Here is a 26,709-nt window from a genome sequence, read left to right as displayed (position 1 = left end):
GGCTCTGCAGCAGGAGCTGGCACCACCGAGGAGATGCAGCCACCACCTAAATGCATAGATGGAAGGAACACCCTGGCCTTTTATTTTGTCCCACCCTCCAGTATCCCACCAGAGCTTCCCAATGGTCAAACTAACAGGAAGCCCGTTGCAGAGTGCCTGGGAAATGCAGTCAGGGGTTACAACTCTTTGCACAGAGCAGAACAGGGGAAGGGCAGGGAACGTATCTGAGGGCAAACAGGCAAATGTTTGAGATGCTGAGCAGAAAGCAGTGTCCCCGCCCTCTCATAAGATGGATGGTGAGGAGGGAGGGGACACTAGCCCCCAGGGAGAAGGGGAAGCCCCCTGGGAAGGGCTTGCAGCAGGGAGTCTCTCCACCCACTGTCAGGGCCCAGGGGATGTCAAAATGGCTGTCGAAGGGAGATTTGTATCTGTCCATGCCAAGGTTCTTTGCAGTGTGTGGTCCGTTAAAAGATGCACAGGTACCCAAAAGCAGAGCCACCACCATCTTCAGGGCTTCTAAGAGTGACTCTGAAGGTGTTCTATGGGGACCCTACTTTTCAGGGACCTTAGGGGAACAAATAAATTGACAGCTAGCCTGGGCCTCTTTGTCCCCTCCACCACAGGGCCTGGCCTCTCCGCCCTGCTGCACTCTTGCCAGGCTTCCCCAGGCTGAGCGAGTGGATCTGTCTATGTGCCGATGAGGGTATACACAGCACGCACACGAGGCAGACAGGTTTTGCTGCAGCAGCCTTGGGTCAGAGAACAACTAAGTAAAACCAAATGAAAACCAGAAAGAGGACACAGCCTGTGTCTCTCCAACAAGTGTGGGAGTGGCTCAGTTTGGTTCCTTTCCCTACGGCCCTCTGCAGAGCTGACCAGCTCCTTCTGCAAAGCCTTCTGCTGGACTCAGGGTCAGATGCCATCCAGGAGCTGTCAGCCACAGGTGGGGCCACGTCCTGACATGAGCCCCCAGAGCAGGACTCCTTCTGACCACCAGAGACTATTCCGAAGGGGGCGTGGGGGTGGGGATCTGTTTCTTCCCTAGCTCTGAGGGCCCCAAAGCAGCAAAGGAACTGGATTTCTCTTTTGCTAACAGCAGCAGGTTTGGGGTATTAGTCCTTGGACTCTGACCCTTTCCTTCCCCCTTCTCCCTGCCACCAATAGGAATGTGCAGCCAGGTCCGAGGCCCCAGCTTTGGGCGTAGTCAGACCTACATGCAAGTTTCTCTGAATGAGAGGGTGAGGGGAGGGGTGGTGGGGTGGGGAGAAGAACTCTGTGAGTAACTGGGAAGGAGAACCAACAAGAACCCAGTGAAGCCCAAAGGTAAGTAGCCTCAGGGTCCAATGTCCTTTCCTCCTGGGAAGGTCCCAGTGGCGGTCAAAGTGCTGAGCAAACAATCACTTCGTGTTGCCTCAGCAGCAGATGGGAGCAGGAGACAATGCCCTAGGTCCGGGTGAGAGTGCCCACAGCCAGGGGACATGCCTTGGCCTGGCTGGGCCTGGTGTGGGTTGGGAGTGGGAGGAGAGGCGGCTAGTTCTTGGCCTCCCAAAGGCAGAAGTCAACTTCTTTGACGGGTGGTCACGTGACCCCTCCTTTCCTGGTGCCCCATGGCTGGGCGGGCAACCTCTCTCTTGGTTTTCAGTCATAGCACTTGCAGGTCTGACTAGACTCAGGAGGTCAAAGGCAAGTTGAGTAACCCACGCCCCATAGCACGGGGCCCCATGGCAGCCTCAGCTCTGGGTTGTGGCAGGGGATTCCCCACCCCACCCTTTAGCTCATACCTGCTGCCTGGGTTCCTGAGTCAGTCCTGTACTTGGAGTCATGAGGCAGTGAGAGGATGAGTTTGCTCCATCTGCCTTGGCCTGGACATCCAAGGGCCCAAAGGGATCCAACAGAAACTGCTCTGGGGTGCCCACCTCACCTGAGAGGAGACACCTGAAATACCTCCTCCCCTCCCCAGCTGTGCAGACCGAGATCTGCCAAGAGATGCTGTGTGAAGATTACACCCCTAGAAGGCCAAACGGAAGCAATCTCAAAACTCCCTTCTCATGCCAATGAAAGGGCCCTGCAAACATCACAGGACATATGATGTCATACTTCCCTTCCACATTTCCCTCCTGAATCCCAAAATGCACGTCTGCATGACTGTCCCCAGCCCAAGACTGCTGCATGATCCCCAATGTGAGGTCCATACCAGAAGCCAGGGTCTGCCATTCATTTGTTTATTCTAGAAATATACTGCGGGCTTATTATGTGCCAAGCACTGTTCTACCTGCTGGGTTTGATGAGTGCTAAAAACAAAGATCCCTGCTCTCTTGGAGCTTTTGTTCTAGCAAGGGAGAAGATATAAATAAATAATAATCACACATAATAAATAAGTGAATTGCATATATAGTTGAAGGAGACAAATGCTGTGGAACAATATCTAGTAGGGTAAGGGGGCTCAGGAGTGCTGGGGGTGCAGATTGGGCATCCTACTAAGTAGGTTGGTCAGGGTAGATCTCAGCGAGAGGAAGAATTGGAACAAAGACTCGAACAGAAGGAAGGCTCAGCCATATGGATACTGGGGGAAAGGCTTTCTTGGAGAGGGAACAGCCAGCGCAAAGACTCTACGGCAAAGCATTCTGGTATTTGAAGAGGCCAACATGGCTAGGACAGGATCGGTGAAGGGACAGGGTAGGAGAAGGGGTCAGAGTAGAGGCTAGACCATACATAGACTGAGTCCATTGTAAGCCTTTGACTTTTACTCTGAGGGATCTGGGGGGCTGATGGAGTTTTGAACAGAGGAGTGACATGATTTATGTTCTAAAAGGATCACTCTGCTATTGTGTTAAATATAGGGTGAAGGGAGCAAAAGAGAAGCAGGGAAACCTGATAGGAGGTCACTGCAATAACCCAGGAGAAGGTGACGGTGGCTGAGAGCAGGATGGTAACGTAGGCGGTGAGAAAAGGCAGATTCTGGATGGACTGGATGTGGGGCCAAGAGAAAGGATGGTCAAGAATGACTCCCAGGGAACAAATGTTAAAATAAATTTAGAGTGAAATGCTGGTGATCGGTGCGGGGGAGGGGTGGGGAGTACGGTATGTATGAATTTTTTTCTGTTTTCTTTTTATTTCTTTTTCTGAATAGATGTAAATGTTCCAAGAAATGATCATGATGATGAATATGCAACTATGTGATGATATTGTGAATTACTGATTATATATGTAGAACGAAATGATAAAAAATTATGAATGTTTGCATTTGTTTGGTGTTTTTTTGTGTTTAAAAAAAATAAAAATATTATTTAAAAAAAAACCAAATTGAGGGAGATTCTATAAAAATTTAAAAAACTGATCACTACTCTTCAAAAGTATCAAGGTCATGAAAAGCAAAGAAAGATGAAGGAAATGTCATGGATTGAAGGAGACTAAGGGCACATGAAAACTACATGCCATATGAGATTCTGGACTGGGTCCTGAACCAGAAAAAAAAAAAAAGACATTGATGGGAAAACTGGTGAAACTTGAATTTGGGGTGTAGATTAGTTAATAGTGAGTATCAACGTCAATTTCCTGGTTTCCATAACTTTTCTGTAAATGTAAAATTATTCTAAAATAAAAACATTTTTTAAAAAGTAAAAAAAAGAAAGACTCCCAGGCTTTTGGGCTGAGCAACAAGAAGAGGGGCTCGCTATTTCCAGTAACAGGGCAGGCCACGGAGGGAGTCTGTTCCAGGGAGAAGCTCAGGAGTTAGAGCTGGACACCAAAGTTTGAAGGGTCCGTTTCCAAGTGGAGATGTCAAGTGGGCAGCTAGAAACAGGCCCAGAGTCTAGGCTCCCTCTTTGCTGAGACTCGGACACTCACTAAAATAAAACAAAAGCCTGGCTAATGGGTGGCCAGAGGGAAGGGGGTTCCAGAGCAGAGGACTGGGGCTCTGACGAGAGGTGACAAGTAGCTGCTGGCACGAGGGTTGGGGAATTGGAAAATTAGAGGAACAGATGTGGTGTCAGCCAGTGTGTGCTCACCCCTCAACCTGAATATGTCCTGCCAGGCACTCTGAGCCCCAGCAGGTCTGGAAAGTCTCCACCAGGGCACTTCCTACTGCACAAAATCAGGAAAGTACTATCTAGAACTTAGCAAAAGAGGTATTACTACCATGTGCTGCCATTTGTGCCAGGTGTTGAGTTGGACACATTAACGGATTCCATCTTCACAAATCCTATCCCAGAGGCATTGTGGGCAGGTTCACAGGAGGGACTTGCCCAAGGCCACCCAGTCAGTACAAAGTGCTGGGAGCCAAAACCAGGGCTCTGCACTGCACCCATATCCAGGGACCTCACCACATATTGAGGTTCCCTGTAAAGCGGGGATCTGACTCCTCGGCAGGACCCCCTGTGAGTATCTGCTTTATAGGGGAAGCTGCTGCTTTAGACTAGCCTCTTTAGTGCAAGTGAACTTGTGTAATATAAGGACCTATCAGGGTTGCCATGAGGAGGTCATGAAGCTCCGTATATAAAGTGCTTGGTCCAGTGCCTGTCCAGAGAAAATGCTAGATAGATAACAGCTGGCTCTGGGTTTTTCTAAAGCAGTAACTTTTTTTACTTATTTAAGGAACTTTTTTAAAAGCTGTAAAAGTGAAGGTGTTCACACAAATTAAGGAAACTAGCCCACTCACTCTGGTTGACCCACTTACTCTACTTAATATTCAGTTGCACAGAGATTTATTTCTTCTTCTGGATTATTTCCTCAGAATAAATTCCCTGGAGTAGGATTACTGGGCCAAGAAGTCAGAGCCCTTTCATGGATTTTTAATAATTGCTCCCATACTGCTTTCCAAAAACCATGCTTCCAATTTACATTTTACTCAGTATTAATGATTGAGTTTAAATGTTTCTTATAATCTAGTTTTTTTCTTTATTAATTCAGTAGTTAGTACAAAATTAATTCACATTCCTTTGAAAGCCAAGTAAGAACATTTTTGCAAATGCTTATTTGTTTTTTACTGCTTAGTTTGAAAGTTGATAAATTTTGCCCATTTATCATTCATTGGATCTTTAATCAACAAAGGTTATCTACCTACCTACATTGTGCCAGGTGCCTGGGAACACCTCATCTAAATGAACTTTTAAAATATCATAGCAATTCATGAAACTTACTTCTGTAGTGGAGAAGCTAAACCTATCTCTTTATGTCTAAGAGTTACTTCCAGAGAACCTTTTTTGTTGCCCAGATGTGGCTTCTCTAAGTCCAACTCAGCAAGTAAAATCATTACTGTCCTCCCTACATGGGCCATGATATCCAGGGTTGAAACTCTCCCTGGCAATGCAGGACATGACTCCCAGGGACGAGCCTGGCCCTGGCACTGTGGGATCGACAATGCCTGCCTGACCAAAAGGAGGAAAAGAAATGTAACAAAATAAGTTTATTAGTGGCTAAGAGAGCTCAAATAGAGTCAAGAGGCTATTCTGAAGGCTACTCTTATGCAAGCTTCAGCTAGATATTGCTAATTGCCATGGTTTGCCAAATCCCAATCAACATCATTCCTATTAATCCTAAAGAACACCCAGGGCTCTGTCTGAGATCCTACAAAAGTTGCATGCACTATGTTTAGTTTTCAGAAACCTAAAATCTTCGGATGTTCCTAGGCCAGACAAATCCTGAACCCAGAAGGGCCAGCCTCCCCAAGAATGTCAACTAGTTTCATACTTCATCCCATACTGTCAACACTCCTTTTTAACATGAAAAAAGTTAGAATGGGCATAATCCAAATATTCCTAAAGACTGGGAGAAGGATCAAAGGAAGTGGAGTTATCACAGAGAAGTTAGGATTCAACAAATGAGTATGACTGCTGAATCATTATATTGATATTTCTTTTTAGTCTTCTGTATCTTGGAGCAGCTAGAAGGAAAAACCTGAAATTGTGGAACTGTAACCCATACCAAACTCTGAAATCTGTTTATAACTAACTGTTAAAGTGTACTTTGAAATTTATTGTTTCATATACATGTTATATGTCATAATAAAAAATGTTTAAAAATCATATCAAGAGCTTCTTTATCATATTTAATGCAGATTTTACCCCAGTCTGCCTATTTTTATTTAAATTATTATATATACATTTTAAAAATGCATATAGCCAGATGGTGTCAGGTGTTCCCTACGTAATTTCTATCTGTTAAAAGCTTTAATCATGGTGGTGCAATGGTGGCTCAGTGGCAGAATTTCTGCCTGCCATGCCTGCCAGGTTTGATTTCCAGAACCTGCCCATGCCAAAAAAAGAAAAAAGCTTTAATCACCCCATGATCTAACAATTAATTCTTATTTTACATTTTTTATTTTTAGTATTTAATCCAGTATTTCTAGTCTAAAGAATATTAGACCAAACACCATTTATGTAGCATGTAATATGCAAGAAAAAAAAAGAAAACATTTCAAAAATGTATGGTGAACAAAGTTAATTAAGCTTCTTTACTAGAGGACTCCTCAGAAATTTTAACATTTTAAGGCTCTTGAGAATCTCTGAGGTTTGGGAGGCACTGGCAAGATTAGTGTAAAACATTTCTCAAACATTCTGAACTCTTCATTCACAAAGCACCTCTTGGGTGCTCCAGTGCCACACTTTGGAAAATGTTCCTTAAATCCAACATCAAATTAAAACATCTAAACCAAGGCTCCATGGAAGCAGGGACATTTGTCTATTTTTTTCCCTTTCTGTATTCCTAGTACATAGTAGACACTCAGTAAATATTAGTTGGATAAATGTATGACTGTATGCACAAATGAATAAATACAAAATCAAGTCTAGTACAGCAACACTGAAATAGATGCTGTATAACATGCAGGGAGGGGCAGGGACTTCGTCTGGTTCACTCTATATCCTAGGACCTAGAATAAAGCTCAGGACACGGTAGGCACTCTACAAATATTTGGTGAATAAATAAAGGAATAAAGGAGTGAGCTATTTGCCCAATCCAGGTCCTGGCTTCCAGTCCCTAATATTGTTCTTCGCTGGAAAGGGAAAGAAGATCTTGCTGTTAAGAGTATAGGACCCCCAACCATGGCTTGAGGTAGCTTTGGAGGCAGATCCAGGTGTCAGCAGCTGGGCTCAGAGCCCAGGGCCCCAGAAATACCCCTTTGATGGTGCAAGTGCCCTCAGGAGGCTCACAGGTGACTTTCCATACCCATATCAGAAATGCCTGGCAACGGCAGGCAGCTCACCCAGGAAGGGTGAGACCTGTGCAGGAAATGGCAGACTTCTTTGGCGCAGCACTGAGTAGCCAAGTGAACGTGGTGTGCAGTTGGGCTGCAGGCTGCTCTGGTGCTGAATTTAGAATGTTCCTGTGGGTGAGGCTCACAGTATAAGACACTGAAACCTGAGCCTTTGGCAGGGGGAGGGGAAATCTCTTAGGATCTACAGTGGCTCTCCATCCATAAGAACAGATGCGCCAAAAAAAAAAGAACAGATGCGCCAAGTTCACGGATATCTTGAAACAAACAAATGTCCAGTCCCACCTCCTTACATTTCACCCATCATTCAGATGGCCCTACAGCATAAAATTTTCAAGAGTAACTTTTGCTACACAGAAGGCTAAATTAGTGTGAGGTTAATAGGTAAAGTTCTCCTATAGACCCATAGCTGAGATATATGGGGCAAATAGGTGCAAGCAGCTGTCTACAGTCCATTCCTAATAGCTGAGGGGACAGTGATCCTCACCTAGCTACGGCCAGCATCCAGAGCAGAAAAGTTCAATGAGATTTCAAGAAAGAGATCCCAAAGGCTGGCCCAGGACCACTGGTGGCATTTTCAAATATTACCCCTGGGTAATATTTCCTTTCAAAGTGTACCAGCATAGCCCCAGAGAGTCCCAGGTTACCACAAGTGCAAGTCCCACCAGCAGTTTAGGGAAGACTGACCCTAAACCAATCCCTGTGTTCGAGCTTTTAGAAGCGTCCACGGTAAAGAAGAGAGGAAACAATGAGCTTTATAAAGAATCATGTTTATTTCCATTTACAGCATCAAATACCATAAATAAAGCTAAACATTGTTTGCTGTGTGCAAAATACAGGGTACTGTGTGGCACTGTAAATGATCATTAAGGGTCACAAACATATGTTGCTTTGAGATGGGGAGGCTAGCTAAAGAGGAGGCTGAGGGGGAGGAGGACATTCTTTGGTTGACATTCTATAAAGGGAGAGATGCTCTGCAACAAAAGACAAGAGCAACGACTTCTTACTGGCGTAGCTCTGAATCAATGCAGCAAAAGATGCAGCATGCAGGGCTGTGTGACAGGCCAAGAGGGTCAGGATGGCCTGAGCCACATGCAGGACAGACAACAACTGCAGCCTGGGATGGGAGAGGCCTGGCCTATGACAGCTCTACCTACTCAGTGTGTTGTTTCTCTTGAAAAGCTCTTTTGATTGTTCTGTTGCTCCAGATAAAGGAGTCAGCAGGAAAATGTTTTGAGTAGTGCCCAGGAGTATTTAAATTGAACAGTCCAGGCGTGGGGCTGTACTGACTCATATCTCACACATCCTTCACTTGTGATAAGGTGTGCTCTAGTTGATGCGGCCACATCATCTGGGGCTTTATGAGCCAAGGGAGATGAGAAGAGGCACACCAAAACCATTGGATCTATAGTGTAACCTAGGGCAAAGAAAGGATTCGCTAGAATAATTGGAAGTACATGTTCAGTCTAAAGAGCATGGGTCAAGCTGGTGATAAAGCCTGGCAGTGTGCTTTTTTTTTTTTTAAAATCCCCTCAAAAAGAGTCACCTATGGTTTTGCTCAATGACATTAATAATCTTTGTATTAGAACTCAATTTAAGAAGACTTTGGCATGAATGTGCTTTTTCACAGGTCTCTAGACAAAAGCATATATTTCAAAGGTGACAGAGGCCTCTCTATAGAACTGTCTCCAATCAGACACAGTGACTTCCCAAGAAGGTAAGTAGCTTGGTAGATGCAACTGGAAAGCATGCAGGCAGGCTGGCTTGAGGTATGAGGGACAGGCAGGGCATGCACTTGGGGGAGCCTGCTGGAAGGGAGATGGAATTGGAAATGGCTTTCAAGCCCAACACCACCCCGTGTTTTAACAACCATGCCACTGAACAAGTTCATAAGTGTGCAAGACACTCACAGTTAGCACGACCGGTGCCACCAGAGGGGAGGACGGGGTGCAGAAAGCGAGTCAGGGGTTAGTGACACTCTCGGAAAATTGTCAAGAAAACCAGTCACCTTAGAGCAGAAGTGTGTCAGCCAAGAAGTGGGTGTAGCACTGGAAGGCTGAAATGGACTGACGGCCGCAGTGTAAGGTTGGAAAGAGAGAGAAAGGCAGAAAAGAGAACTTAGTTTGGGAGAAAAAAGAAAAATGACTGACAACATGGAAGACACGGATGATGAAAATAAGGCAACCATTAAAAAAAAGGGAATCTTCTCCTAACGAGTTACAGTTTGCTTAAGAGAGATGAACCTTTCTGGTAGTGACCAGCTACTTATTTACAAGAGTGGATGAATGTAGTTTGCATAGGACAGCAGTCCATATTCTCTGCTCAGAGCTCAAATGCTCTCAGAACTTCCTGCCCCCAATATCCCTCTGCTTCAATTTTACTCAAGTGCCTCATGTACACCCTTGAATATGTTGTGGAGGCTTGAAGGGGCTCACCCACTTTCCCCACCCTTCCACCCATGTGTTTTGGTGCTGCCACCAGGAAGGTTCAAAGTCTCACAGTTTACAAACATTTCAGGCTTCTAACAGGCACACCCCATTTCACTCAAGTAACTGAAACCAATCTCCTCCTGGCCATAAGTGACATTATTAGTTATACTAACTCTGGCTTCATGAAGCATTAGACAAAGCATCTCAGCCCACCCTGAGCTGATGATCATAACAATAACCATGACAAGTTGTGCATGAGTTAATAACAGGACCTAAAGAATGTACTTTCTATAATGAAACATAAGATGACTCAAGGACTCCTCCCACTATGCTGAAAATCAAAATTCCAGCAAAAATCGGGCAAAAATGCAATGCACGTCATCGGCCTGAGAATGGTTTCAACTAGGCCAGAGGCACCGGTTCCCATGATTTGACACACAGTCATGCCCTGAGGACTTTAGGAAAGTGTTGGTAGAAATGCCCTCGCCTTCTATAAAACTCACCACCTCAAAGCTCCCCAGAGCTCTGCCCCACACCAGGCTCTATACTTCCATGATCTAGAGAAAAATTCTAGTGATGACAGCTGCATAGAACTATCTCAGGCCCAGCAACTGTGGATTTACCGAGCACAGTAGAAGGCCTTTCTCTATCAGTCTCTTGATTATTCAACCAAACCTTGCCATTAAGCATGTTCAGGCAGAGTGGCATGAGGAGAGCCCAGGACTCTTCCAGATACCCGGAGGGAAAAATACAGGTAGACCCAATGCCCATATTTGCCCTTAATAGGGCAGTCAATAAGCAGCTTCAACTCCCAACCTCCCCTCCCAGTCAAGACACAGTGAAGCTTCTCCCTGGAGGTCAGACACAGTCCTTTCCTAGGACAGTTATGAAAATGGTTTCTGACTGTTTTGACTAAATATTCACGGCAGCCGAGTGGCTGAGCAGCCAGGATGTCTCAGGAGAGGCTCACTGGACAGGCCATGCTTCCCAGCAACACCCCAAACTGTTGACAAATGTCCTTGATCACAAGGGATACGAGTGAGAAGGCAGACCCCGCGAGGCCTTGGCTCAGCCAGCAGCCAGGGCTGGGGACCTGATGGGAGCCCCAGGGGTTAAAATGCTACCAGCTGAAATAGTTCCTCTTCAGCACTGCATTAACTTGATGGGGCTTCTAGTGGCCAAGCATCCATGAGCTTCCCCTGCAGCAGTCCTTAGTGGGAAGGGGAAGGGTATGTGTGTAGCAATCTGATGCAAATCTTGTGGTTCTATGACATTTGGCTGGGATTCGCTATGGGGGTAAAGCTAGTATTTTATATCAAGCCAAGGGTCTAAAACAGTCCTTCTCCCTCTGGGAAGACAGATTACAGCCAACTCTACGCTCCCATGAAGGTAGGTTTACTTCCATTCTTCCCTTCTACTCTTAAGAAAAGAGTTATGTTTTCATGTTGTTAAAATTACCCTGTTGACAAGTGGCATCTGACTACATAAATTTAAAGGCACAGGTCAGGAGATGGCACATTCACTTCTGTTTATATAAAATCCCAAATTGTTAACTATGCAGGCAGTAGTTATTACAACTCACTGCAATGCTGAAGGGGTTTGTAATACCAGTCATAAACTTCAAACCCGTGTTTAGAAAAACTGACACAGAAAAAATTGTTTTCCCTTGGCTTATTAATAGTTAAAAATTGAAATGTAAACCCAGAAATATGGCTCGATTTCAGTATCAAAAAAAGTACAAAGCTATAAAAACATCCTTCATGTCATCCCTGGTCCCAGCACCGTGAGCAGATGTTCACCCTGATGAGGCCAGGCAGAGGTGGCTAATGTGATACTCTTTGGCTTTGAGTTAATTGGTTAAAGAAGGCCTGGAGTCCCTGCCAGGGCCTTAGCAAACTATAAACACATTGCCATCTAAGCTCTGGAAATGTTACGGCATTGTGGGCAGGCCAGGGGCTTCAGCGGAGCTTGACTGGGAAGCACCTGAGCATCCAGTTGCGGATGCTGTCAAGGGAAGTCTCGGACTCCCGGTACATGGATGCCAGAACCTCTGAGAAGGCCCAGAGGAGCGGCAGCCCGAGGCTCAGGAGCTCGTACGTGTAGCAGTAGTTGTAAGCATTGTCCCTGAAATGGAGGCGGGCGTTGTGCAGGAGCCCCTGCATCCAATGACGCAGCCTCCAGGGAATGTCAAGCAGGTCCCTCGGCACCCTGAGAGGCCAGCTTAGCGCCTTCCTAAGGAAGGAAGTGGTGATACCTGGGGGGCTGCCTTCGGGCGTGCCAATGGCTGCAGCTGCACAAGAGCTTTCGGTAGGCGGGTCCCGCGGAGGGGCATCCTGCTCTTTCCACCTCTCGTCCTCCTGAGGAAGAGATCGAAATGAGGGCGTTATAGCCCATGACTCTCACAGAAGGCCATCAAAACAGACCTAAACAGAGCCAACAAAAATTGAACTTTCCAGACCCTGCATGCAGCAATTAGCCCCCAAAACAAATTTAGTCCCCCATCTGCTGCTGAAGGGGGCACTGAACATGAGTCCAGCGTCCTGGTGGGCAAATTGATCACAGTGTTGAAGAGCCTTCAAAATATACATGTCACTTGACCTACCAACCCCACTTCTAAAAATGTCTCCTAGGTAAATAATTGAAATATGGATAAAGCTACGAAGGTAAAGATGTTCACTGCAAAAAAAAATTTATAAGGTAAAGATATTACATAAAGATCTAACAATATTAAACTAGTTAAATAAGCAACCAGCCATAAATTAGAATCTTCTATGAGCATTAGAAATTAGGCGCTAAAGGAATTTTAATATGCTTCTAATAAACTGTTGTGAACAAAGAAGGATACAAAAATGTACATATAGGTGGATTCCAATTAGGCTGAAATATATTCACACAGGAAAAAGTCTGGAAGGAAATGTTATAAAAGCTAATTATAGTAGAGCAATTATGGGTGACTAAGCTTTCTTCTTGTATATATTTCATTTATATACCCCCCCAACATTTTTACATTGAGCCTATATTATTTGCATAATTGGGAAAAAATTTTAAGTTGTGGGCCTTGGCCAGTGGTGGGTGATCAAGCAAGTAGCAGAGAAGGGTATGAGGGGTGGTGGTGGGGGAGGAGGGCTACCACAAAGCTGCCTATAAATTCTGTGGGCTGGTCACTTTGCTGACATCCAAAAGTTTGGAGAAAAGACTTGGAAACTGCGGAAGGTCTGCCCCAAAGCAGACATCCCTGTAAGCAGTGCCCTGCGATCAGATGGACCCCAGCCATGGAGGTGCCATGTAACTTTTGTGTGGCTGAGCACCTGGTGGGAAAGTTCTTCTTGGCTCCTCACCAGAAGCCAAGCACAGCCATGCACCAAGATGCTGGCATCTGGAATGGGACAAACCCCACACGCTGGCTGAACTCACTGATCCAAAGGAACTATCTACACCAAGAAGTAAAGGCTCTCTCTTTACCTGTGTCTCAATTCTTCCAGGGTCAGAAAAACTGGCCTAATTTGAAAAATCCTCAAAACCTTCCCCTTTCAAGGAATTTTCCTTGTTTCACCAGCACCTTTGAGATAAGACATACCTCTCTTGGTTGCTTCAGTTCTGCCCGTCTCTTACGTTGCTTAATATTGTTTTTGCAGTGAGTGAAATGAGACTTGCAGTAAAATCTGCCTGTAAAGAAAGAAACGCACACACATGCACAAGTTTTTATCCTGTAATCCCAAGCCACAGGAGACATAATCCAAATGCCTGCCACTGTCTAGTTCTAAAAATACCAATGATGGAAATGAGCCCAGGAGAGTCTCAAAATTTGGAAGCAGTTTCTGTCACCTGCCTTAAAGAAGCAGTGCTGAAATGAGGTAGCCTCAGAGGCAGGCTCCAGCAACAAGGGCCTCCTGGGGGTGCTGCTGAAATCTTCAGGTCATCCCCAAACCCAGTGGAGGCTAAGTGTCTCCATGAGACCAGTTGTCAAGTGGGCAGCTCTGCACATCGATGCCACTCCTAGCTCCTCTTCCTTTCTGGGATCCCTGGGGTGGGGACAACTGGGAACAGATGGTAGCAGAAAAGGCCCAGGCAGGGCACACACTGTGGAACTGGCTACCAATAGAACCACTGGGCACCACCAGAGAAGCCTTCCTCACTCTCTGTTACAATATCAATCACAGTTATGGTGACAATGATAATAATGTAGAAATAGCACTGTTCCTAACAACAACCTCATGACCAAGTACTATTGTTACCTCCACTTTATAGATGAGGAAATTGAGGCACCAAGTGGTTAAACAGCTTGCCCAAGATCATATGGTGAGTTAAGGGTACAGTCTGAACTTAAACCCAGGCAGCTTAATTTGAGGGTACAGGATTGTAACCACTGGGCTATATACCTCCTCTCATTACATTTGACCATGCAAATATTAGGTGTTGAAAATTAGAAAATAATCACTCATTCCAAAGAGCACCATTCTTTCACCCATGATCTCAGTAGGCTACTACTGAAGATGATAGCATTATGGCTAATTTTATAAGGCACACTTTATAAATAATGATGATGATGATGATAAGCCTATTATTAAGCCCTTATTAAAGGCTAGCTCATGGCGCTGAGCACACCTCACAGGTTATCAGGTTTGATTTTCTCGGCCACACAGGGGCAATGGAAGGTTGTGAGGCTAAATAAGAAATTGTATAAAATGCCCACAGCACATAGCAGGTGCTCACAGGTGCCTGGGCTACCCTAGATGATGACAGTGTCTCCTTCCCCTTCCCCTCAGGACTCCCACCCACCACAGGTGGTCTCTTTCTCTAGCAGCAGCTCCAAGTTCCGCTAATCATTTTTTTCTCCCATCATCACACTCTCTGGGAAGTATTAGGAGCCTGAGAGCCTCCACAGGAACAGGAACCCAGACCAGGGCCAGGTCCAAAGCTGAGGCCAGCGCTGTCTCTGGCCCTTGGAGTCACCTTCGTCGCAGTCGAAGGCGTAGGCGGCCAGGCGCAGGGTGGTGGTGCAGACTGTGCAGCGGAAACACTCGCGATGGAAGAAGTGGCCCTCGGCGCTAAGCCGCTCCATCACATACACACGCTTCTTACAGAAGTAGCAGGTGTCGCTGCCCCCCAGGTTCAGGGGGAACACCCTTCTCACAGACTCCTGAGGGGGCATATTAGAGGAGGGTGTTAGGGCCTATACCCTCTTCTTCAATTCTTGACCTAGACTTACAGAAATTCCAAAATGAATCAGGCGGATATAGTGGGCCCTGTTTGCTGCTCATAGACAGTGTGGCACAGACGATGTGTGCCCAACACTGGCCCCACCCCTGCAGGGTGGCAGTTAATTTTACTCCCAGACAGGCAGGCCGACAACAAGGCGAGCTGGGGCCAGCTCTCCGTATAGGAGAGTTGCTCTGGTTTTGGGTTGAGAGTGATGCTCCTGGGTTAATTAAGTGGGGCACCATTCACAAACATGCCTGCCCAGTGATGTTCTCTCTGGGAATCTATCCCACTGGCTAAGTGGTGTCTGGGTCCAGAGTAAAGTTCTGAAACCGACAGAGAATGTTTTGCATAGCCTTGTCTCCCTGCAAAAACTTAGACAAGGAACAAAATTGCTCAAGGGAGCTGCAGCAGAGGACGAGGTTGTGGCTTACAGCCCACCTAAACTGTCAGTCTGCCAAATGCAACTGGGGTAGGCAAGGGTCAGGGCAGGGTGATTACAGGGGATGATGCCAAAAGGAAACTAAAAGAATTGTCAACTCAAGTCACTGAGGATTGGGTAAGTGGCCTAGGGTAGAGGAAAGAATTCAAAGAAAAGGTATGCTTGCTCATTCCATTATTTAATTCCCAATCCTGAAGGTAAAGAACATCCAATTACACAATGGCCTCACCCGGGCCTTCTGACTAAGCACTTCTGAAGAGCCCCAAGCAACAGGGAAGATCCTCTGTTTTGTGAAATAGCCCACATAGTTCTAAACCCAAGGAACCCGAATGAACTTTGTCTTCTGGGAAACTTAGCCTTCCTCTAACCTCTGCTCTTACCTAGCCCATTCTCAGCCCCCTCTTGTCTCATGAAAAGGGGAGCTTTTGAGGGCTGGAGCATCTTCTCTGCATCCCCACACATTCTCCCTGGGAGACTGAAGCCAGTGTTTGGGGTAAAGGCTGAAGGGCACACATCCTTACCAGGTCTGGAGAGGAGGCCTGGTTCTTAGGTCTGTGATCATTCATGTACAGATTGACCAGAACTTCAGCTGCAGCCCCTATTCCGCTGGATACTTTCCCTACCGTCAGCTACCCAAGAGCAGAGGCAGAGGAGACAGAGACAAAGGGAGAGGCCAATTAGCACCAAGAAGGAGAACGCAACAGGCTGGCTGTGGGAGAGGGCTCCACAACCACATGCAAACAGCACCCAAAGTCCCAGGAAAAGCAAAACCTGCCAGGAGTGGGCCACAGGCATTCTTGAGATGGAGAAAAGGAAAGTCATGGGAAAATGTGGCCCTGGGTGAACAAGAGAACTTGAAAAACTCCATCCATTGGGTATGCAAGGTCTTTCAGGATTGAATGAGCCTCTCATTTTACAGACGGGGTGATGAACCCCTGACAGAGGAAGAGGTCTCACTAAGGTCACTTAGCAAATAAATGCAAGATTCAGGGCTATATTCAGGTCTGCTGAGCCCAGCCATCACCTGGCCTCTCTCTTCAGGGGTTGGGATGACTCATGCTACTCAGATCTATTAACTACGAAAAAGGCCTATATTGTACACTGTGCTACTGCAGTCCCCCAAAACCTGAGGCAGAGAAGCTGAGCAAAGGAGATGATGAAATAAGGAACCAAGAGTTCACAGACGCGAAGCCATATTCACAGCTGCCCTCCACAGAGCCCGTCCTCCTCAAAGGGCAGTGCTTCGGAGTGACCAGTGTGGCTAAGCTAAGACCTGGAGAAAGATTTCAAAGCCAGGGCTACCATGTGCCACTTTGCAGCCTTGCACAAAGCACTTTGCTTTTGATATTAGTTTCTTCTTTTAGTAAAATGGGGTAACAGTGTCTGTTTCACGGATTTGGGGTAAGGACTAAGTTGAGATAACAAGTGTCGAAATTCCTGGCACGTGGCAGGGGCTGGAGCAGATTAACTTGAGTCCCCTCTCCCTTTCTCCTCTGAATTCATCATGATCCCACATGCTCTGCATTCCAAGTCCCTAAGGAGTGATGCTGGTTTCTAACCTGTGCCCCTCCAGTCCAGGGCCACAGATGCCCTTGCAGACAAAAGCTGTGACTAGCATGGGACTAAATGGCCTGCCCATCCTAGGAATGGGAAAGGAGCAGGTTGGAGTTCTGCAGGTGGCTCCAGGGGCACCCAGGGCTGATGCTGAGTGAGGACAGCTCAGACGGAGGGAAGAAGCAGCTCCACATGGACCCTGAGGATAACTGATGGGCCCTGTGTGCCAGTGGCCTGTGCTCCTGAGGGCATAGTAAGCCCTACCTATGAATGCCTGGACACCCACCAATCTGTCAGGGAGCTGGCGAAGGGGTGGAAGCTGACAGCCCAAATGGAGCCCAAATGCTCCTCATTTTTCCATCAGCTCTGAAAGCCACCCCAGGAGTGCTATAGTCTCCTCTTAGGAGAAACAAACATGTACAGTGTGACATTACATAAACACTGTTTCTGATCTCAAGAGGAAAGGAGGCTCCAGACCCTCCCTAGCCTCCAAATCCACGTAGGAGATATGGTCGGTGAGAGTAGCAATCTACCCAGAAGGGCCCCTGGGCAAAAACTGACAATGATCATGACAACAAATAACTTGTAGGTGAACAAAACAACACTCTCAATCTAAACCCAAGACTGTTCAGGGGTGACCAAGTCTAATCTGATAAAAGAGAGCCTCAAATATAAAGCAGAAAGTTAAGAAACAGCAGAACAAATGGCAACAGGCTTGCCACAGCTTCCCAACTTATGGCAGAGTCACTCATCCTCAGGCCAAATTGTCAAATTCCAGCAAAAGCCCAGGAACTAAAAAGGTAAACAGGAAAAGGCATGCCAAGCAAGTGTGAGAGAATGATAAGACCCAGGGGACTCTCAACCTATTTCTCATTAAGGAAGCCCAACACTAAAGCAAATTTGGAAATGGCACTCCAGACCATGTGTGTGGTGGCTCTCGGGGATTTTAGAGACTGTGGCTACAGGCTGCTGGATGAGTTTGCCCTCTCAGGATCAGACAGGTAGGGCCGCAACAGCTTTTACAAAATCTGCTACTTCCTAGTAGCAGCAGCTGCCAAGTCAGGTGCCCCAACTTCTCCCGGCCCCTAAAGTGGCCCAACCTGGGAAAGATTAAGATTCTGCTTCCAAGCATTTTCAGGAGACTATAAAGGTTAAGAAAGTGGTTCCTGTTTTCAAGAAAAGTTCAGGTGCACTGACTCAGGACAATAAACCATTGTTTGCTTGATATTCCACCCCTCACTGAGAAGAGGTCAACTTCACGCTCCTATTGCCACCAGGCCTACCATGCTGCCCCTGCCCCTGGTGTGACTGTCCCCACTGGCCCAGTGTGGGAACTTTCCCAGTAGTGCCCTCTCAAAAAGGCACAGTGGTGCCAGGTGTGATATCTATGCACAATTATTACCTTCCTTGAGTTAGCAGAGATTGAGACTATACGTTCTGGAGCTTTAAATACAAGTTCCTAATGAGGCCCTATTAACCACTTTGCTAATAAGCACTTTGTGCTACTGAGCTTCTGAGCAATCCTGACTTAGGGAGCAATTACTGAACATGCAGAGGGCATGCTAGGGCAATATATACCATTCTCCTTCTATGAGCCTCAGCTTCCTCACTGTAAAATGGAGAGACCATCTCCAACGTCACAGAGTTGCACAAAGGAGAAATAAAATCGTCATACAGAGCTTGGTACACAGGAGGTACTTGGAAGGAGTCCAAATCACTGCTATTTATGTAGCTTCACATTCCCATATTCTGGGATTTCCTTTCTCCTCTTTTAAATGACCTACTTGCCTTGACCTGTGACGTTCACTCTGCTTGGCTTCCCTGCTCAGCATCAGTAGGAATGATGTGGCCCACTAGGCGAGCACACTGCCTTTTTTCCCTTGAGCCATTCCAGATTCAAACATGGTGACACAACTGTGCTCACAGGCAGTGATGCCAAAGGCTGCAGAATAGTATGGAGGGATCTCTACCAAGAACATTCCTAAGGCACTGGGTTACTCCCAGCCCAGAATACTTCCATGGCTCCTGCATGGATGTTGGAGCACTCCTCACACTGCACCGAGCTGGCCCATTTCCCCTCCCCTCCTCTTGTGTTCCCTGATGCCAGTGGCCCCATCTCATCCATCTCTACATTGCTAGCACAGGGCAGATGCCCTGAATGGAGGAGGTAGCAGGCTCCTTGGCCATTTGTGTCTAACAATGATCACTTTTTTCTCCTTGGGCCTGAGACTTGGCCAGAATGCCTGGTATCTCAGCTCTCCTGCTCCATAGAGTTGGGTAACCTGTGGCTATCAGGCCTTCTATGAACATCAGACAACACCACTCAGAGTCAGACAGGAGTGAGAGTAGAGTTTCCAAGGCTTCAGAGCTGAGAACATGTAGGAAGAGGAGGTGTAAGGAAGGTCTTGCCAGGTGAAATCAGAGGTCTCCTGGGTCCACTTGGGCAAGGATTTTTTTTCACCAGTCTTTGGATCTGCTATAGTCCCAGGGCAAGGGGAGGAAAAGGCAAGTAATTGAAACCTGCTTGTTTGAGGGTTTCCAAAAATTATACTGAACTGAGACACAGACCTCTGGGGCTGTGACCTCCCACTGGGAGCCCATGCCTGCACATCTTTATCCCAAGGTACCAGGCACTGTGCTGTTGATGGTGCTTATTTAAACCTCATAGCCCTGTGAGGTGGGTCTTGTGAGCCTCCTTTGCCATAAGCAGCTCAGGTTCAGAGGGATTCTAACCTCTGTTTTAAGGGACTGGAATGGAAATACAAAACTGAATGTGACTTCTTTTCCTTCAGAAAGAGGAAACAACATCTATTTTAGGTAGAAGAACTTTCTTCTGGAATTCTCCTCCACTGGAAAAGGAGAACAGCACTGGATACTTCAGGCATTTTATGTATCTTAGGTCATTGCATTATTTCCATCACTCTCCAGAGTAGCTATTGTTATATACATTTTTTAGATTAGGAAACTAAACCTCTGAGATGTCCACTAACTTGCCCACAGTTGCCCACTGAATAACTGGTGCTCTGAACTCAGGTCTGACTCCAAGCCATATTTTTCTCCCTACAGCACTCTGTCTCCCTGAGACAAACCAGCACTCTGCAAATTAAGATCTCTTAGGCAGATACACATAGAAGTCACCAAAATGGCCTACCTAATTCTCTCCCCAGGACAGAGAGAAGGATAATGAGGTTGGAAGCAACCTTGCGATCTATCCTATTGGCTTCTTGTACCAGATAAAACAAAGGCAGATTTCCCAGCCAAGACTCACCCAATGTTTCCCTCTAATATGCAAATCTCCAGACAAACCCTGAAAATCCAGTTTTAAAACAAACACTTCCAAGGTTAGAGAAAGCTCCTTTTGCAACACACATTGCTTTACTGACCTAGGACTAACCGCAGTTTCCAGCAAAGTAAGGCAGTCGCCCTATTGCTCAGCTGTACAAACACTCAGTCTCCATCTTGCTCTTGTATGAGCTCACCACCCTTGGCAAATGATTAGCAGCATGCTATAGGCCAAATCAGTAATGGCCTCTCTTTTTGAAAAGGACTTAATTCTTGGTTGATGGAGAATGGCACTACTACAGGACGGCTTGTGATGGGATGAATGACTCAAATGGTGCGGGGAACATAAGGCTAGATATGGATCCCAAGGTCTTGAAAGATGGACACTGGGAAGGGTTTGGGCCCTAAATGTGAGGAAGTCAAGACTCCCTGTGACTGTTCAGGCCCCAAAGCCAAAAGGACCACTTTGAATTTCAAGGCAGAATCTGACCTTCCCTTCAAGGGCAGTCAAGTGTAGTTTGAAGGTACAGCCAGGTTGCATCTCTTGGAGTTGGTATCTAAAGTCTGTATCCCAGAGTAACAAGTGCTACTCATTACAAGACTGGCCAGGTCTGTTCCCTTGAAGAGGTGTCTATTCCAGGATCCTCAGAATTGTGGTACAGAAGAGCTTCAGATAAGGAACAAAGACACGCGGCCTGCCAGGAGGTTAATGAAGACTGAGAACCAGTTTCCAAGTGCATATTTTTTTTCTCCGGCTCCCTTGCAGTAGGGAAAATTGGGTCATTGGGCAATCAAAATAGCCCGTAATCTTTTGGGAGTAAGCACTAAGGCCCCACACTCTCACCAGGGGAAAGGCAGCTTGCTGGGCTCCATGAGGACTGAATGAAGGTATTTATCACCAAGTGATCACCTACTTCCATAGCCAGTTCTCTCCTCAGAGGAGGGCCTTGCTCTGCCAGATTCTGTATGTGCAAAGCCCGGGGCTGAGTCAACAGAGAGGCCCTATGGTGGTGGAGGTGGTGGTGGTGGTCATCCTGGGGATAACATCAGTGAACAAGGTAAATCTCTGCCCTGGTGAGGTTCGCATTCTAGTTGGAGGACATAGACAATCAACAATAAAGATGATAAATTAGTAAATTATATGTTACAAGATTCCTATGGAAACATTAGAGCAGGTTGCAGGAACCTGGAGTGCTGGGAAACGGTGGTCATTTTAAAAGGAGGGGGAAGGATGTTGCCTTGCTGAGAAAGTGAGAATTGAGTAGCAACAGAGCCACTAATCACTGCTGTAATCTGTGTTCTTTCCTCTGAACCACAAAGGCCACACATGAATGGAGGCCTTCTCGGAGGGACCAGCCCAGAGGCTTGTGTTCATGCAAAGTGTCACACCCAGGGGCAGAGACAGTAGACCTTAGGTTCTCAGGCCCCACCTTGATAAAATTATTCCTTATTTCTCCCAGGATGTGGAAACACAATTGCTCCCTGTTTATTTCTGTCCTATCCCCCAAATCAGCCTTGACCATATTTCAACAGCCTCCTACTTATTAATTAAAGGCTGATGTGCCTTTCACAGTGTGGCTGGAGTGATACGGGAGTTCTGAGAAGGGCCAACCCTGAATCACTAGTGATAGTGATGGTGGTGGTGCTGATGGGTATATTAAGGGACAAGCAGAAAGCATGAAAAGTGCCCACAGAACACTGTGGGGCCTCTTGGTGTTCGGGGTTTTTTTTGGTGTATAGTCCACGAATCGAGCCCTGGTCTCCTGCATGATAGGTGAGCATTCTACCATTGAATCACCTGTGTACCCCTCTTGGTGTTTTTATATTGCTCATGGGTATATTTCATTACTTACTTAGCCAAAGCAAAGTACCTCACCTCCTCTCCCTGTTCAAGCCAGCATCTGCACGGCCACATGAGCTATCCTAAAACAGAGCGGAGCCTTCATTGGCTCTCTAAATCCCAGAGGACAACATGAAATTCCTTAGCACACAGAGAGAGCTCACTTTACCTCCCACTGTCCACACCCCCCAAAATACTTCTATCCCCCAATTCAAGTCATATCAGACATTCTGTCTTTCCACTTAAAGTCATTCTTGCCTCCCTTTGTACATGCTGACCCTCTCTAAAACACCCTAGCCCTATACTTTTCTCTAGCAAAATCCTCCAATATTATTTTTAACATCTGACTCCCACATCACCTCCTCTGTGATTCCTTTCCAGGCGTCTCTCTTCTGTGTTTCTACAATCTTGCCCTTTATATCTCTTAAAGAACGGAGAGGTATATGTACAATGCATAGTACTGTTTTAGGTTCATAATGTGAAACTGCCATTTCATTAGGGCAAAAGTAATCAAGCATAGGCAACTTCGTATGGTAAAGATAATATTACCATGCTAATATGCTATTTCCCATTAAACTATGAGTGAAGAAACTGTAGTTTCCTCCTCTGCATTTTCAGCATCTGGTACAGGACTGGCATAGAGTTAGTTACCCAATTAATGCTTGCTGAATGAATGAGCACTGTTTGGCAAGTTTTTGTATGTTTTCTATTCTGCTATATTGCTTGCTCTAACACAAAAACAAAACAGAATCCAGGACTGCTGTAAAATATCTTACAAAATCTCATCCCTGCCAAGCCAAGCTCCAGAAGTTTGCCTGTGCAGGTCGAGCTGAGCATGAGAACATCTCAGAACATGCAGGGTATAGCAGGAGTTGCAATTATTTTAAGACAACTACCTTTCTGGCAGGAGAAACAGAGTCAACAGTTGATGGAGAGGAAGTAGCAGCTGGATCAGGAGATGGAAGGCAAGAGGGAGAAGACGAAGGATGAGTATGAGACAGGCCTTTAGAGAGTAGTTTATTCTGCGTAGAACAGAAATAGAGGAAATTATTATTATACAGGGGAAATGCACAGTGATGCATGACTGGAGGATGCAGCCACATGCCTATGCAATCAAGGAGGGGAAATGACACCGAGGCTCACATCTCAGGACAAAACAGAAGCCTCTGCCTTTGGAGCCAAGCAGGACTACCTGGTTCCAGCTTATACTACATTCTGCTACAACTATTCCAGTTCCCTTGTCAAACCAAAATAGCTCAAGCAGATCTGTTCTGTTCCTGCCTAAGTCTGTCCCAGCAATGAGTGTTAATTACGTGGGCCCATGATCTGGTGTTTCGTATGAAGTAGCAGCTGCAAGTTATGAAAGCAACCTCTTAGGTTACTTTGGGCAGATGGCCACAGTAGAGGTCTCTGTGGCGGCAGACAACTGTGCAGCCATGTGGAACACAAAAAGTGAACTAAATGTAAAGCATCCTTTCCATGTCAATAGCTCTGCCAAGCAGCAGAAGACACAGATCTGGAGAAGATGGAGTAAAAGCAGGAGAAGAAACATATTCTACAGACAAGGCTTGCTGTAAGCAAGACAGCCCCTTATACATACTCACATATACACATACTGCATCTCACCATAAACTCTAATCTTCCTATTGCAGCAAGTTTCTCAATAAGTAACCGGCTTGGAGGGGGCTGTATTTCCTGTTCTAAGGCAAAGTTACTCTTGATCTGATGCTGTCTTAGGGAAGCAGAACCCGGGTTATGGCATGTGGTTGCTCACATCATTCAATGCCTCCCTGATTAGGGCCACAGGGAGATTTCTCCAGACATTGTGCCCCAAAAAGTCACAAGCAATTGGCTTGTTCTAATCTTATAGGCACTGTGATTCTTGAAAACAGACCAGATTCACCTCTTTGCATTGACCTTTAGGAAGCTCAGCACCTATCCAGAAACTGTTTAGGATCTAACAGCATATATTTCTATTCAGCAACCTTTCCCATTGACCTGAGCTTACATTTCTGCCTTGTATTTCCCTTTGTTTTTATATATCTACAGATTTTGAATCTTCTCACTGGGTTTTTTGAGATGCCAGCTCAAATTCTTTAGTGGCTTGAAGATTAAATAGCTCTGCATGCTATAAAAAAACAGGAAGGGGTGGTGTGGGGGGTAAATTAAGCTTCTGAGCCTGATTCACGGCCGCCTCATTGAATGTCCGGGTTCATGGGAGCTCTGGAAGCCCCGTGTTTACCTGTGGGAAATCCCCATGTCCAAACATGGAGGCAAGGTGAGCTGCCTTCTCCTTAATGTTCTTTTTGTGAAATTCCCTGTTGGCCAAGTTCTGAGCTCTCTTCTGCTTTGGTCAAGGTGAGAAAGGAGAAAAAGAGAGAGAGTGATGGAAACTGTAGTGGTTACTTCCAAGAGAGAGTCGAGGGAGACAGTCAGGTGAACTTGTCTCATCTCATGGCAAGACAGGAGACAGGGAACAAGCAGTAGGACGAGGAACCCACCACAGACAGGAGGAAGGAGAGGGAGGTGTGGAAATCATCCCAGACATAGACAGAGAAAGAGTAAAGACAGGGTATTTCACCTGCAGAATCTGCTCCTCCACTTGCTGCAGTCGCCGCAGCACCCCGGAAAGGGCCAGTGCTCCCTGGCAGGTAGGAGGCGGGGCAGTGGAACTTTCTAGCTCACCCAACTGCAGGTCAGACTGGGCTCTGGCTCTCCAAGGCCTGCTTGGGTACTCGCCACCAGCAGACATTTGCTTTAGCTCTCTGAGTACGTGCCCAGTCACAACCTCTAAGGGGAACTGGGAAAAAGGGAAAATCAAGCTTCTTTCCCTACTGCAACCCTTTCACAGACCCAACAGTAAGGAATCCCCAGCTCAGATAAAGGGTATACCAGGCTAGGTTGAGCAAGAATCAAGACCAGCCTTGGGCACTGACTTTCCACCACCTGCAACAGAATCACCTGGCATCCCCTCCCCAGACCTACTGAATCAAGACCTATACAACAATAGTCCTCAATCCTGGATGCATAACAAAATCATCTAGGACACTTAAAAAGTCATTCTGAAGTCTGGGCCCAACCCACAGAAATTTTGATTTCATTAGTTTGGGGTGGGCATTGGTTTTTTTTTAAGCTCCCCAGCTGATTCTTCTGTATGGAAACATAAAAAGCACTGCATTATATCCATATCAACCTCACTCAAATTCCACTACCCAGAAACAATGCAAAATTCTTAATGGTGACTTGTCTTTGAATACTGTGGTTAATAATGTGAGCCTGTTCATATTTCAACCCCTGAGATGTTAACTGGGAAAAAAGCACAGTTGATGGCTTCTTGCTGCCTCTTTGCCCACCTAGGTAGGTCCTCACCTGCTCTGGCATTGGTGGGGGTGAGGAGGTGGAAGGGGTTGGGGGAGGCTTTCATTATATTCCAGCTTTACTCGTCACTGGGGTACAGCCAATAGGCCACCAGAGTCCATTCTACCATCACCACCATTTTTTTTTCATCAGAGTTTTGGAATCAGCCTATTTGAGCGATCTGCAAATAAATCTAAATGTCCTATGTGGTACCGTTCGTTTTTCCATAAGTGAATACAACATTAAGAGCATGGTAGTTGGTTAGTCAATAACTAACTGACTGAAGGATGGATCAATGACATATATTTCAAGATACTGCACACTTGGTTATTCTTACTCATAAGGGTGGTAACCTCAAGTTGTATCTGCTTAACTAAAGAATCTAAAATCAGCCTTATCTAGGGTGTGCACAGAGCCAGCGAGCCCTACCCTTCTGGAACACAGTCCCCTCTAGCTTCACTAAAACAGCACCACTGGAAGAAGCCCTACCTGCCTTTTCAGAGGAGGTGATGGATAGGGTGTGCGGTTCTCCATCTCAGGGCAGCGAGACTTAACAGGAGGCTTAGGGGAAGAGCACAGGACGGGCTTACCTATACCCGAGACATGGTGTTCCTGGGAGGAGAAAGGCGCGTCCAAAAAAAGCAGCCGCAGGAAACATGAAGGAAAAGGTGAGTCAGACTGAGAGACACTCGGAGGGAGGAGAGGAAGATAAGCAAGAATTATAGTTTGCAAAGGAGGAAGGGCAGTAGGCTGAGTTCCTGCCTGCTGGGGGCAGCCGGGAAACTTGAGCCCCTGGCTCTGTCCATGCGAACAGCAAGCCTTGGGAGTCCCCTCCTCTTGGACAGCACATGAATTTCAGGGAGGCTTTGTGTTTGGCTCAGGCACAGGGTACTAGGCAGGAACTGCCAGAGCCCTTATCAAGCTGGCATGGCCAACCAGGAAGTCCTCCTGGGAATGGGTAGCTTCTGGCCCACAAGAGGACAGGGATGCCACAGTCTTCTCCTGGAACAGAATGCTCAACAATACTTGGGAATTGAAAGGGGCCAAGTCCCAAAAAGGGTAATTGAGAACAATTTCAGACAGTTACAGAGCTCAGGAAAATGGCCCCATTACAATAAAGTGAATTGGCTCCCTGGGGAAGATCAGTTAGTCCAAGAGGAGACATAGTCCATACCAGGGTAAAGAGGACATCTGGGATTGCCACTGGACCTAACTAGCCAAGAGACGGTCCTCCACCCATGCGACTGGGTGTTTTTCAAAAAGAAAATCTAACCCCTTTCCATAAGCTTTTGTAAACTGACTGCAGCATTCCAAAGGAAGTTCAAGGGAGCAAATCAAACTATGTAGCACAGATCCCCAAGACAAAGTCAAGGAGAAGCTGGCTTGTTCTACTGCC

At 46.3% G+C, this 26,709-nt stretch overlaps 1 protein-coding gene across 6 annotated transcripts in view; it reads right to left on the bottom strand.

Annotated features, from left to right (window-relative positions):
• The window catches only part of MICAL2 (microtubule associated monooxygenase, calponin and LIM domain containing 2), a 275,324-nt gene that overhangs the window by 125,094 nt on the left and 123,521 nt on the right, over window positions 1-26,709 (bottom strand). For 2 of the 6 annotated variants that reach the window (XM_077114007.1, XM_077114008.1), the window contains exons 18-25: window positions 25,803-25,925; window positions 24,538-24,756; window positions 24,199-24,300; window positions 22,853-22,978; window positions 15,802-15,909; window positions 14,593-14,779; window positions 13,217-13,305; window positions 11,894-11,996 (exon numbers count right to left, since the gene is read on the bottom strand). In XM_077114007.1, coding sequence (XP_076970122.1) covers window positions 11,894-11,996; window positions 13,217-13,305; window positions 14,593-14,779; window positions 15,802-15,909; window positions 22,853-22,978; window positions 24,199-24,300; window positions 24,538-24,756; window positions 25,803-25,925 — 1,057 coding nt within the window. Of the gene's footprint in view, window positions 1-7,964; window positions 9,277-11,893; window positions 11,997-13,216; window positions 13,306-14,592; window positions 14,780-15,801; window positions 15,910-22,852; window positions 22,979-24,198; window positions 24,301-24,537; window positions 24,757-25,802; window positions 25,926-26,709 lie in introns of those variants that run through there. The other 4 variants (XM_077114012.1, XM_077114010.1, XM_077114009.1 and 1 more) reach the window with 4 other exon arrangements.

Source organism: Tamandua tetradactyla, chromosome 8 (genome assembly GCF_023851605.1).
Source record: "Tamandua tetradactyla isolate mTamTet1 chromosome 8, mTamTet1.pri, whole genome shotgun sequence".
NCBI classification, from domain to species: Eukaryota; Metazoa; Chordata; class Mammalia; order Pilosa; family Myrmecophagidae; genus Tamandua; species Tamandua tetradactyla.
Note: the sequence above shows the minus strand (reverse complement) of the source record. Positions and strands in the feature narration are given on the sequence as shown.